The sequence below is a fragment of the Myotis brandtii genome, unplaced genomic scaffold (genome assembly GCF_000412655.1).
Source record: "Myotis brandtii unplaced genomic scaffold, ASM41265v1 scaffold847, whole genome shotgun sequence".
Lineage (NCBI taxonomy): Eukaryota > Metazoa > Chordata > Mammalia > Chiroptera > Vespertilionidae > Myotis > Myotis brandtii.
This window is the reverse complement of record NW_005371441.1, coordinates 1,945,007-1,957,957: the sequence shown is the minus strand read 5'-3', so window position 1 is coordinate 1,957,957 and position 12,951 is coordinate 1,945,007. Positions and strand designations below refer to the sequence as shown.

General features: G+C 43.1%; 1 protein-coding gene across 1 annotated transcript in view; it reads right to left on the bottom strand.

Moving 5' to 3' along the window:
* The window catches only part of MTHFD1L (methylenetetrahydrofolate dehydrogenase (NADP+ dependent) 1-like), a 166,596-nt gene that overhangs the window by 95,570 nt on the left and 58,075 nt on the right, over positions 1-12,951 (bottom strand). Inside the window, exons 19-20 of the mRNA XM_014532123.1 lie at positions 10,138-10,206; positions 5,920-6,031 (exon numbers count right to left, since the gene is read on the bottom strand). Of these exons, the coding sequence (XP_014387609.1) occupies positions 5,920-6,031; positions 10,138-10,206 (181 nt within the window). The remainder of the gene's footprint in view (positions 1-5,919; positions 6,032-10,137; positions 10,207-12,951) is intronic.

Genomic DNA, 12,951 nt, shown 5'->3' with positions numbered 1-12,951 from the left:
TAAGTGAAATAAGTCAATCAGAGAAAGACAAGTATCACATGATCACACTCATATGTGGAATCTAAGTAACAAAATAAACTGATGAATGGAGTGGATCCAGAGACATGGAAGCATGGAACAGCGTGAGGAAACTCAGAGAGAAGGTGGAGGAGGGTGCGTGGGTGGGAGGTAATCAACCAAAGACCTTGTACACATATATCATAACCCATGGACACAGACAATAGGGTGTTAGAGGCCTGGGGAGGTTGTGTGGGAGCTGGCTGGAGGGAGTCAACGGGGAAAAGGGGGGACATATGTAATACTTTCAACAATAAACGATTATTTTTAAAAAACAACAACTAAAGCACACAGAAATATGTTATGATTTTAACAAAGCTGAGTGGTGGAAACCTGGGTGTTCACTATATTAATCTGTGTACTTTCTGGAATACTGTATACTCAGGATATTTCACCTTTTGTTAGGGGGTGAGGGAGGCAGAAGACTAGCTGATGAAAGAAAGGAGGGCTCCATTCTCCTACAAAAGGGAAGAGAAAGGTGAGGCGGAATAAAGGCCAGCAGGGACACTGAGGGGAGAATGAGACTGGGCCCTGGCAAGATGAGAAATCAGAACCCCTGGGGCAGTAACAAACAACCCCTCTTACTAGGCTTTCCTCAGCAGAGGGGGTACAAGCCACTACTGGTGATTAGTGGTTTCCGGAACGTTAGCATGTGACCTTCAGCCAGGACCTCCAATAATTCTGCACTTCTCATCCTTGATATTACAAATGTGATCAGCGGAGAGTATAACCATGATGGAGTGTGGGCTGAGATCAGTGCTTCCAAGTAACGTAACCAGGGTGAAGTCTGGGAGAATGAGAGCTTCGAAAGCTGGACCGTCACTGGACATGGGGTTTTTTTAAAGGGTGGATGAAATTATAGGAATGTTTAGTTTGGTTCTCTCCTATCGAAACAAAGGCATATGTAAAATTGCCTAACAATAAAAATGGAAACAGAGGACAGGGTGTAACCACCAGCACAGAGTCCCAAAGCCCAAGTGCAAAGATTTAAAGCTGTTTGCAAAAGGGGGTGGGGTGGGGGAGTAGCAGGGAGAGCAGTCAGCATGTGACTCAGTAAGACAACCTTTATTAGCAATTTATCAGGGAAAAGGATCTTTTAAAGTAGTCAGAAGAAAAAAAAACAAAAAACACCTCAAAGTATCCCACGACTGTTGGCACATGTTACTATATATTGGCACAATATAATTATATTGGTACAGTTTTTAAATGTGACCATCTGCTGTAGACAGGTCATCTGAAATGAATTATTTTTTATGGGAGTGGCTGGGAACTAGATAGAGAGAGATGGGAAAGTTACTGCAGGCAGAAGAGTCAACAGATCCTCTCTCTGCACAGGGGAGGCCGTGGGCGCATCCCCGCCACCTAGGCTGAGCCATGGCAGATGATGGGTACCATGACTTAGGCTTCGATTGTATCATCTGTAAAACGGGAAGAACAAAGGAACTGTTTAAAGATTAAGTGAGCAAGTCTGTGATGGCTTTAGCACAGGTTTGAAGCTCAGAGAACCGGAGCATTTATAATGGAAATATTAACAAGGTTGTGTTTCCCAAGCCGATTCAGTTTGCCTCAGAACTGCTATGCCTACTCGTTCTGATCACTAAATCCTAATCCTGAAATGTGCAGGGCCAAGCCTGGTGCATGATTGGGGACGGGCCTAATCTTTCTCTTCTGTCACCTCGTCTGTTTACACTCATGTACCCAGGCAGCACCAGGGGAACCCAGCCTGGGTCCATGTGATTGTCTAGTTAGCAAGGAGAAGACGCAATCCAGGAGGTAACTTCTTGACATGCACTTTGGATGCGAGTGCTCAGGTCAAATGTGAACAGGAAGCTGAAAGGCACCCGATCTTCACATGGATCCCCATAGAGGGTAAGGGGAAGCAGCATACCGCACCCATTAGGGCCTGAGATGCAGACTATGGCCTTTTATCTTTTTGAGGCACGAATGTCTTCTTTTGAGAATCTAATGAGAATAGTGGAGCTTAACTCTGGTTTTTAAAAAAAGTACATACACTCATTTAATTATGGGAGGGGGTGGCTGGTGATCATCGGTTAAGAAACCCCTGGCTATAAAAATGTAGACTGGCCTGACCAGAGTGGCTCAGTGGTTGAACATTGACCTATGAACCAGGAGGTCACGGTTTGATTCCCAGTCAGGGCACATGCCCAGGTTGCGGGCTCAATCCCCATTGTGGGGCGTGCAGGAGGCAGCATATCAATGATTCTCTCTCATCATTGATGTTTCTATCTTTCTCTCCCTCTCCTTTCTTCTCTGAAATCAATAAAAATATACTTTTAAAAAAAATGTAGGCTGCATTCCAGAAGGAAGGCAAGGTATTCATTCAAAACTGGAAGCAAAACCAAATTTAGGGAACAGAAAATAAATTTTAAAAACTAAGGTTCATGTGTAAGTTAGAAATCCCTGCAAATAGTTTAAATATGAGATAAGTTTTCAAAACCTAGGAACTCAATGTTGTTCTTTTCTTTCTTTATTTCCTTAAAAATAACACATGGTTGGGGTTTGATGCCAAAGCAATGTTTTGCCTTGACAGCAGTAAATGAAGCGAGTGCATCCCCGAGGACTGTTGACGGAAGAAGTAGAAACAGAAATCAGTGACCACAGCACTCGCCCAGATTCTCATGGAGCCTTCTGCTCTTGTCTGACAAGTTTCTGCAATTAATTAAATAAACTTTACTCTGTTTTTAAGTCTAAATGGAATATTGAGGCCATTATCTTGGAGTAATTATTGTAGAGTAGACAAAATAATTCCTTATGTGTGCTGGGATGGAACAGAACACTAGATTAAACCAGGAGTGTGGGGAAAATTCTATCCAAGAGACGCGCCCCATCTCCTAAGGTTCTTAGTTAATCAATGTGGCCCTTAATCTCCTAAGTGCATTGGACTTGCCATTTTGAGGGTCTGCTTGCAGGCCTGTCTCTCTCCCCATTGTAAATTACTGTGGGCTGGGAAACGTGTCTTAATCATCTTCAATTCCTGGCTCCGGCCATGTATTACCTGACATACAGCAGAAGCTCAATAAATATGTCCTGAGGTAAGTTATTTCAATGCCCTAAACATATTTTCAATTATTTATTTTCCGGGTATTACAGAAAAGTGAAATGGCTACATCATTTTCTCTTTTGAAGTTTTACCCGGAAATTCTGTCCGATTGCTCTTGTTCTGTGAACTACCTTTTTCAATCTTTTGCCCATTTTCTGGGCGTATTTGTTTTTTTTCTTATCAGTCTGTAGCCCTTTGTGAGTTATACAGGGGTGGGGAAAAGTAGGCTTACAGCTGTCATACAAATCAGCAATACAATGATTAACAAATAAGTAACACGAGAATAAACTGTTTCACATATTCACAACCGTAAACCTCCGTTTGCCCACCCCTGTATATTCTGAATGCTGTTCATGTGTCTATTACTGTTGTAAATGATTTCTTCCAACCTGTCACTTGCTTTTTAACCTAACATCCTTTATCATACATAATTTATTTCCTTAATGTAACCCAAATTATCAATCTTTTGGGGCTGAGCCTATAAACAATGACTTTCCTAAGCACAGACATTTCTCCTCAGGCTTCAGATACACGCATGCCCCTGCACTTAAATCCTGCAGAAGGATGTTAAAACGGGGCTCTTTGGGTTCCACTTTATTTTAGGCTTCAAAATGGTGCCACTTGCTTATTGGCAAAGAAATCGTTTGAAAATAAATTTTGCATCCGTTATCCCAACAGCCACCTTGAGGTTTCAAAGGGGTTGACAAGGTCAGAAGCCAGGAAAGGACGTCTTCAAAGGCCACTGTCCCCATCACCAGCCCCACTCTGGCCTCAAGCTAGTGAGGGGAGGGGGCTTTAGAGGAGAGACCTGGGAGATGCAGTGCGTCTCTGCCTTAGGGGCCTCGGTGGTGAAGGATGGGGGGTGGGGAGGGGGGAGGGAGATAAAGGGAAGTTTACAGCCCACGGCACAACAGAGGGTCAGGGTCATGTGAGCGGCACAGCTGCACTCCCACCAAAGGTAGGTCAGAGGTCAAAGGTCTGTGGTGCCCGGAGACCAGCTGTGGAAGCAGCAGGCATGTATAAAAGAGGCACTGCCCAGAGGGCTTCTGCCGAGAGTGAGGGACCTTGGCTGGAAGAGGGTGGCTTGTCCAAGGTCACGCGGAGAGCTGCTATGTTCTGCACACACCTTGACAGATGCTTTGCCACGGTAACACATATTCCATAAATATGCATTGGATGGGAACAGAGGCAGAGCTCTGTCAGCATGAGACGAGTGCTTTCTTCTAGAAGTTCTTTTATTGGTGGAGTGAAAGCATTAGAACACCACTTCACAAAAGCACCAGCCTTGTGGTGCCCGCCTCTGCCCGGCCTCCTCGTCCATTAGCTCTCCAATTACGCCGTGATCGATCGAGCAAGTCCATTGAGACAGCATGTCTAGCCACTCTCCTTGTGGACTCGGTACCGAAGAAGCAAAGTGCACGAGGGCCGTCTAGCACAGACCTTTGAGGAATGAGCTATACACATCCTCCTCTGCTCCTGACTGCCTACAAGGAATGCCTGCAGCAGTCTCAACAGCCCTGAATGGCCTTCCTCATGGCTGAGTGTAAAAGTGCACAGCTAAGCCCTTTTGTCCTGTGGAATCCTTCTAGTACAATAACCCACTTCTGAGCTGGACACCAGGCTGAGGACTGGTGTGAAAGAAGCAACTGCTAGACTCGGTGATGGTAGGCACTCAGGTGGTAAATGGAAATTCCCCGTGGGCCTGTGAAACCTGCCAGTATAATCCCTCAATGTCAAATTAAGAGTGATGGTAGGCACTCAGGTGGTAAATGGAAATTCCCCTGTGAAACCTGCCAGTGTAATCCCTCCATGTCAAATTAAGGGGTCATTCCATGAAGCCTTGCTGTTTTGTCTTTTGTTTTGTCACAGCCTTAATGTCATGGGTGGGATCTGGCACTCACTGTGCCATCTCTATGGCCATTGCCCCCTCTTTCTGGCTAGAATATCCAACAAAAGCCAAAGAGAAACAGGTACCACAAAGGAGAGTTTGACAACAGCGAAGATGTGAAGTTCTACCAGTTAAAACTCCCAAGTGTATTCGCTGGGAACTCTTTCCTCCATTAGGCCACCAAAGACACATTCAGATTCAATTTAATTTTAAGTTGTTAATAGTACTATTACTGCTAATAGTAGCTAAGATGGAATGAACACCCTCTCCTGCTGGATGATATAGGCCATCAGACAGGACACCCCAAGAGGGCAGGGCTAAGCTTGTGTCCTCGGCACTGTGGCCTCATGTCTAAGTCGCATGCCTTGTAAGTGGTAGGTGCTCCATATCTGCTGAATGAATAACCTCCTTTAGTTTTCACAATAACTCTATAAGGTTTGACACAATATTGTGATCACCATTTTACAGATGAGAAAACTGAGGCTCTGAGGTCCCTAAAATGTGCCTGAGGTCTCTGAGCCAGAAAGTATCAGAGCTTACACTCAAAATGAATAACCTCCTTTAGTTTTCACAATAACTCTATAGGGTTTGATACAATATTGTGATGACCATTTTAGAGATGAGAAAACTGAGGCTGAGGTCCCTAAAATGTGCCTGAGGTCTCCGAGCCAGAAAGTATCAGAGCTTACACTCACACCCACATGCATCTGACATCAGAACCCATGGTTCAACCACGACATCATTTCACCAGTGCAGCCCAGCCCACAGGGCTTTTCCAGTACCGAGACCCTCTTTGAAGGGTAGGTAGGTCTAAAGAACACATTTCAAGTCCGTGTGAGTTCCACTCCACTCCAGTCATCACCTTTTAGATTTCAATGTCCTACAACAACTACATTAAAAAGAAATGACTTACCTACGAATCCTTCTTTACCCACTAGTTTCAGGGCAATTTTATCAGCCAGCACGGAAGAGTTGCCATGGGCGATGTTAGCAAAGGGACCAGCATGCACAAAGACGGGCGTCCCCTGTGGAAGCAGAAGAACAAATGAAAAACCCCAGAGACAAACGGAAGGTCACACGAGGTGGGCCAGACTGCTGGGTACTGAGAAGGCTCACTTCAGCCATTCTGCTTTCATTCAAACTACAAGTCTAATGCACAAATTCTCACAAAGTTTAAAAAGCCCCGAGTCTTTCAAAGGTCCAGGTTCCTTACGTATTCTGGAACGGTGTTAATTCTACATTTAATGCCGAACCAAGGAGAAAAGGCGCTGAGGGCCAGTTATTTCCTACGGTAATTCTGATAAGCCACTGCGTTAGCTGCCTCAGTGACCGTGAAGTAAATGCCTTACATTATTTCACATGACTTTACATTGTGTTTTCTTTTAAAAAAAAAAAATGGGCTTAGACTCTGATGGTCTAAGAGGCTTATTTAAGAAATTAATCAGTTCAAGAAAAACCCAAAACAAGCATAAAAAAATCCATTTGATTCACGGCAGGCCAACTACATAAGGATATTATATTTGCAATGATAAGGAACTATAACATTTTTATGTTCACAATTATAAGCTTGTTATTCTGATTTTAAAAAAATCCTGTTTTAAGACTTTCATTGTTTGTCTTCCATGTTAAAAATCGGGCAACCATTACATGTTAATTCTTTGATTTTATGTTCACAATTATAAGCTTGTTATTCTGATTTTTAAAAATCCTGTTTTAAGACCTTCATTGTCTTCCATGTTAAAAATTGGACAACCATTACATGTTCATTCTTTGCACGAAAACCTGCCTGTGCATTTATTTTTAATGCCTGTCCTATACGTTTCCGTTGTTGATGAGAACAGACCGTAGCCCCACCTAAAAGAGCGTGTTTATCCACACGCATTCAAGTGCTCGGGTTTTATTCAGAGCCCAGCGGGGCCACCGGGGCCTGTGTACGCGAAGCCTGAGCTCCACCTGTGAAAACACGGGCTGCCCGCTCACGGGCGTGGGGAGACAGGGAGTGGAGCGCGGGCATGGGGGCTGCAAGCCCCAGAAAGTTCCCACGCACCGCGATGGGCTGCTGGCTGACCATCTTCCAAGCTGAGAAAGCTGCACCAAAGCAGGAAGAGGGGAAGTGAGAGAAAAACCGTCTCTCAGAATGAAGACAGTTTATCAAAGCCAGTCTGTGAGCTCTCTGTTTACTTTCCTCCCAAAGTCCTCAGGAGGGACAATAACAGGGTCCTGAGAAGGTCATACACATGTATGTGGGCATAAAGTTGGGATGATGAAACCCAAACACACATGTTGATAGACATGTATACAGACATGGGTTTAGTGTCTACATCTACCCGTGTACCTCTGTCTATGTCTGATTTCGCACTTCTGTCCAGATAAACCTTTCAAGTGCTCTGAAGAAAATGCTGTTTAAAAGACAGCGTCTCCGTCACCTCCTGACCTCGCCAGTCCCCGCACGTGGCTCGCTGAGTAAGAGAGTGGGGTTGGGACGTTTCGTGAGGACAAGGTCGCAGGCTGCCTCCCTGGGTGGGCAGCTGCCCTCACTCCTTTCCGCGCTGCAACCCTGATGGGGCCATCTGTCTGAGAAGCACGGGGCACTGGTCTCCAAGGGGCACAGGTGACAGACAGGGTGTGGCTGGATCAGCATAAACACCTCACTACTCCTGATATAGCCACTCTAAGAACTAGATCAGCAGCATTTTACTTTTCATTTCTAGTTAAAGGCCACACAGTGTGTTAATCAGTACTGGAGCCCTGGTTTTGGAACCCCCAGTATGGAGTTTGAATGGGAAAGTGTGTACATTTTCTTTGTTAGACCTTCAGACAGACACATATGCTCACACAATCCACCGATGCTTGCGGCCATGTGATACCGTACACAGTTAAAAACGGTGTCTGAAAACCCAAAGATATAAGACTACCTACCATGAGTGTGGCATTTCACTTTATATACAGAACACTTCGGAAAGTAATGCAGGGACTATCTTGTTTCCTCATGATGACAAAGCTATAGATATTCTCCATAATGGACTTTTCAAACATTTCAAGTCAATTACCCATTGGCTTGCCAGAGCCCTAAAAGAAGCTTTGTCCAAATGGACTTTCTACAAAGATGAACATATTCTATATCTGCACCATCCGATACATGAGGCTACTTAAAATGTAGCTAGTAAAATAAAAAATAAAAATAAAGTGAGACCAGTTGGCGGTGTGACAGGTGGGCACGCTGGTAGCTGAGGCAGGGAGGAGGGAGGAGGCAGGGAGGCAGGGTGAGGGAGGGAGGGGGACCTCCGGATGATCTCTAGGTTTTTGGCTTGAACCGCTCACAGACCAGGCTTGGGGGAAGGAGCAGGTTGGGAGGAAGTAGGAGGTGGTTGGAAATCAAAGATCTTATTTGTTAAGTTTGAAATGCCTTTTACCCACTCAAGTGGCTCTTGGTAACTGTACCTCCAAATCTGGAATTCTGAGGTCAGGAGGTTGAGAACCAGAGCGTGGGGTCATCGCATGGCTGGTAACGGGGGAGAGCACAGCTGGAGAAGTGAGGGCTCAGGCCCCCCGACATTCAGGGGCTGAGCCGAAAGCCAACAGAGGAGAGGGAGGAGAGGCCATCAAGAAGGTCCAGGAGGCCCTAACCGGTTTGGCTCAGTGGATAGAGCGTCGGCCTGCGGACTGAAGGGTCCCAGGTTGGATTCCGGTCAAGGGCATGTACCTTGGTTGCGGGCAAATCCCCAGTAGGGGGTGTGCAGGAGGCAGCTGATCAATGTTTCTCTCTCATCGATGTTTCTCACTCTCTATTCCTCTCCCTTCCTCTCTGTAAAAAACCAATAAAGTATATTTAAAAAAAAAAAAAAGAAGGTCCAGGAGGGGGAGGGGTCAGAGCCAGAAGAAGCAAGGGCTCCCGAAGGAAGGAACGTCAGGGTGAAGTTACTGAGTTACTTTCCTAAGTGTTCTGTAGATAAAGTAAAATACCACACTCATGATAGATAGTTTTATGTCTTTGGATTAGCCCTGGAATTTTCAGACAACAGTATTTAACTGTGTACGGTATCATATAGCAGCAAGCTTTGGTGGACATTGGGACTCTCAGCATTTTACATGAGAGAAAAGGGAGAATGAGATTATGAAAACACAGGTCACAGTTAGTGAATGGCAGAGTGAACACTGAAACTCTGCTTTGTATCAGCTGAATAGCTGAATAAATGGATGGTTATTTTGCTTGTGTTGCTGTTATATGTCTTCCCAATGTGCTTGCCCTCTGGCCACCTCCACCTCCCTTTGTCCCACTACAGATTGAGGACAAATAGATGTTTACACCACTCATGGCATGCATTGACTCCCATCTCCATTGTTCAGGGACCTCTGGAAGGGAGCCAGAAATTGGCCATTGTGAGACAATTGTCCAAATTGGCAAATGCTACAAATTAGGCATTTTCACCCAGAGAGCTGGCTGTTAAAACACTTACCAGTACACCACTATCTTCCAGACCCCTACCCCCACCATCTGCTTTGTCAACCCGACCCAAATACTGCCTCCTTGTCTGCACCCAAACCCTGGGCTCTCTTTAGCTAAGAGGAGGGAATTAGACAATTACTGCAACATATGAGCAAGACGAGTGACTAAACCCCTGGATGAAAACAGATATTTTGATGAGGAAATTTAAGTTCAATAAAGACGAGAGTAGGAAAGTCATACACAAAAACAGCATTCTTATAAAAGCAGGGTACAGCATAGTTTCCTGGAAAACCTTTTTCACCATTTACTGTGTGTTTTGTTTGGGGAAAACAAAAACAAAAAAATCTCAAAACCTAATTGTTATGAGAGATTAAAAAAAAAAAAAAAAAAAAAAAAAAAAAAGCAAAAGAGAAAACATGTAAACATAACTACACAACTTACTGAAATATTAGACAAGATATCGAGTCTCTAAATTTTTACTCTGGCCAATTAGTACTACATTAGGCAAGATATGAATTATATTAAAGAATCTGTAAGTACACTTTTAATTTTTTTGGATGACCAAATTCTTCCGATGTTCCTTGTGGGCTCGTATTGGCTGGAAGTGCTCATGTTGTAGGGGACGCGCAAGCAATCCAATTAATGCAAACTTTCAACAATTTCTATACAAAGAAAATCACTTACTTCTAGGGTCTGCATCAGATTTGGTTTTATTGCATCTTTCATCAAAACTGTCAAAGCACCTGTCACCCCCTAAAGGAGAGAGAAAAAAAAAACCCACACCAATTATTTAATCTGACAAAATATCAACAGCACTCAAAAAAAAAAAAAATAACAAATAATCCTAAAATTTATATGGAACCACAAAAGACCTGAATAGCCACAGAGGTATCACGTTCCTGATTTCAAACTATTCTACAAAGCTATCGTAATTGGCATGGAACTGGCACAAAAAACAGACACATACATCAAGGCAACAGAACAGAGAGCCCAGACATAAACCCAAGCTCATATGGTCAATTAATCTACGACAAAGGAAGCAAGAACATACAATAGGGTAAAGGCAGTCTATTCAATAAATGGTGTTGGGAAAACTGGACAGATACATGCAAAAAGATGAAACTAGATTACTTTCTTATACCATATACAAAAATAACTCAAAATGGTTTAAAAACTTAAATGTAAGATCTAAACCATAAATTTCCCAGAAGAAAATATAGGCAGTAAACTCTGACATCGCTTTTAAAAGGCAGGGGTAATAAAAGAATAAAGAAAGAAATGGGACTACATAAAATACAGCTTGTGCACAGTGGAAGCAGCCATCAACAAGATGAAAAGGCGATCTGCTGAATGGGAGAAGACATCTACAAATGATATATCAGATAAGGGATATCCAAAATACAGCTCAACATAAGAAAAACAAAGGACCCAAATAGACATTTCTCAAAGGGAGGCATACAGCTAGCCAAGAGACACACGAAAAATAATCAACATCGCTAAACACCAGGGAAATGCAAATCAAAAAAACAAGATACCACCTCTCACCTGTCAGAATGGCTATTATAAAAAAGAAACAAATAACAAGTGCTGATGAGGATACAGAGAAAAGAGAACCCTCATGCGCTGTTGGTGGGAATGTAAATGAATGCAGCCAATAAACATTACGCAGATTACTCAAAACATTAAAAACAGAACTACCATATGATCCAGCAATTCCACTCCTGGGTATTGATCCGAAAGAAAAGGAAAACAATAATTCAAAAAGATATATGCACCCCATACGTTCACTACAGCATTACTTGTAACAGCCAAGATATGGAAGCAACCTAGGTGTCTACTGATAGATGAATAGATAGAGAAGATAGGGTACATGTACACAATGAAATATTATTCAGTCATTGAAAAGAATGAACTCAACATTTGCAACAAGATGGATAGATCTATCATGTAAATAAAATAAGTCAGACAGAGAAAGAAAAATACCATACGATTTCAGTTATATGTGGAGTCCAAAAACCAAAACAAATAAACAAAACAAAAGAGAAACAAAGTCTTAGATACAGAGAACTGATGGTTGCCAGACAAGAGATGGTTGGGTGGAAAAGGAGTTTAAAAAGTACAAACTTCCAGTTATAAAAGTAAGTCATGGCGATGATGTAATATGCAGCATAAGGAACAAAGTCAATAATAAGTAATAATTATGTACAGTGAGATATTAGGCTTATTGTAGTGATCACAAGGTATGTAAATGTTGAATCACTATGTTGTACACCTGAAACTAATGTAATATTATATGTCAACTATAACTGAAAATAAATTAAAAAAATATTTTCTCCCATAAAGAAAAAAGCAACAGATGATTGACAAAAGATGATCCATTTCTCTCCAGCCTGTCCCCTAGGTGGGCATCCCCACAGGCTGCTCTTGCCTGCGAGCCACCTGTGACACAGCACTGCGCCCTCCGTCCATCTCTCCCCACCTGAATGAATGTCAACCGTGTAAGACATGAAGAGTGATGGGGAAGTAATAGTCATCGCATTTTTTCAAAGCCCTCCTTGAGGGTGTTTAAGAGATTTGCCAGAAAGTAGAACTTTCGGGCCATCTACAAGTGTTTTCTGGCAATTATGCTCATTATTTTTTCATGACCAGAGATTTTACTATTGCCTGAAGAAGTGAGACCAAGAACTGAAACAACGCTATTTCCAGAGCGGGCATGAAGAGAGGGAGAGGGAACTGTCTTAAAAGCACCCATTCTGGTTTCCCACCATCTCTCAACCTCTCTTCCAGACAGAGAAGGCACTCCAAAAATAGAAGTATCGAAAAGGCTTCTCGTTCTCTGTGTCTCATGCTCTCTGCCTAGAATGAGGCTTCCCTCTTCCAGTCCTAGGAAGCTCTGGGCCGGGCTCCCTCTAAGTCCCCTTTTCTGGAAACGAAGGGAGAAGGAAGAAACAACAGGGAGGAAGTCTAAGCACTATGGAAAAAATGTGTCAAATAATCCCTCCCACCTTTTCTCAAGACACTGGGCAAGTGTCTTTCGTTTTTCCTTTTCCCATAATTCACATGAGCGTTTACTTGGGGTGTGGTACATTCTATGGGATTGAGGGTGTCTTTCAACAAACTAGTCAGTTATTAGGTGGCTATACTAGGAGCAAATGCATGTGAATGTAGCCGTGAAAAAATTAAATAGGGTGCAACAGCTCTTAACAGATCAGTGGGTAGAATCTAGAGATTCTTTATCTCTCCAAAGTGCATTAGTTTATTACTTTCTCCCTCTTCTATCACCAATGATATTAAATTTCTCTCATGTGATCTTTTTCTATTTTCATAATATTTCATCACTTAAGATTTATGAGGAAATCCAATTTATTGTACAAATCCAACTTGATTGTACAAAATATACATTGCAAGAAATGTAACCTGCCTACTATAAATACACTAGAGGCCCGGTGCACAAAAATTTGTGCACTGGGGGGGGGGGGCCCCCCCCCCGCCCCTGGC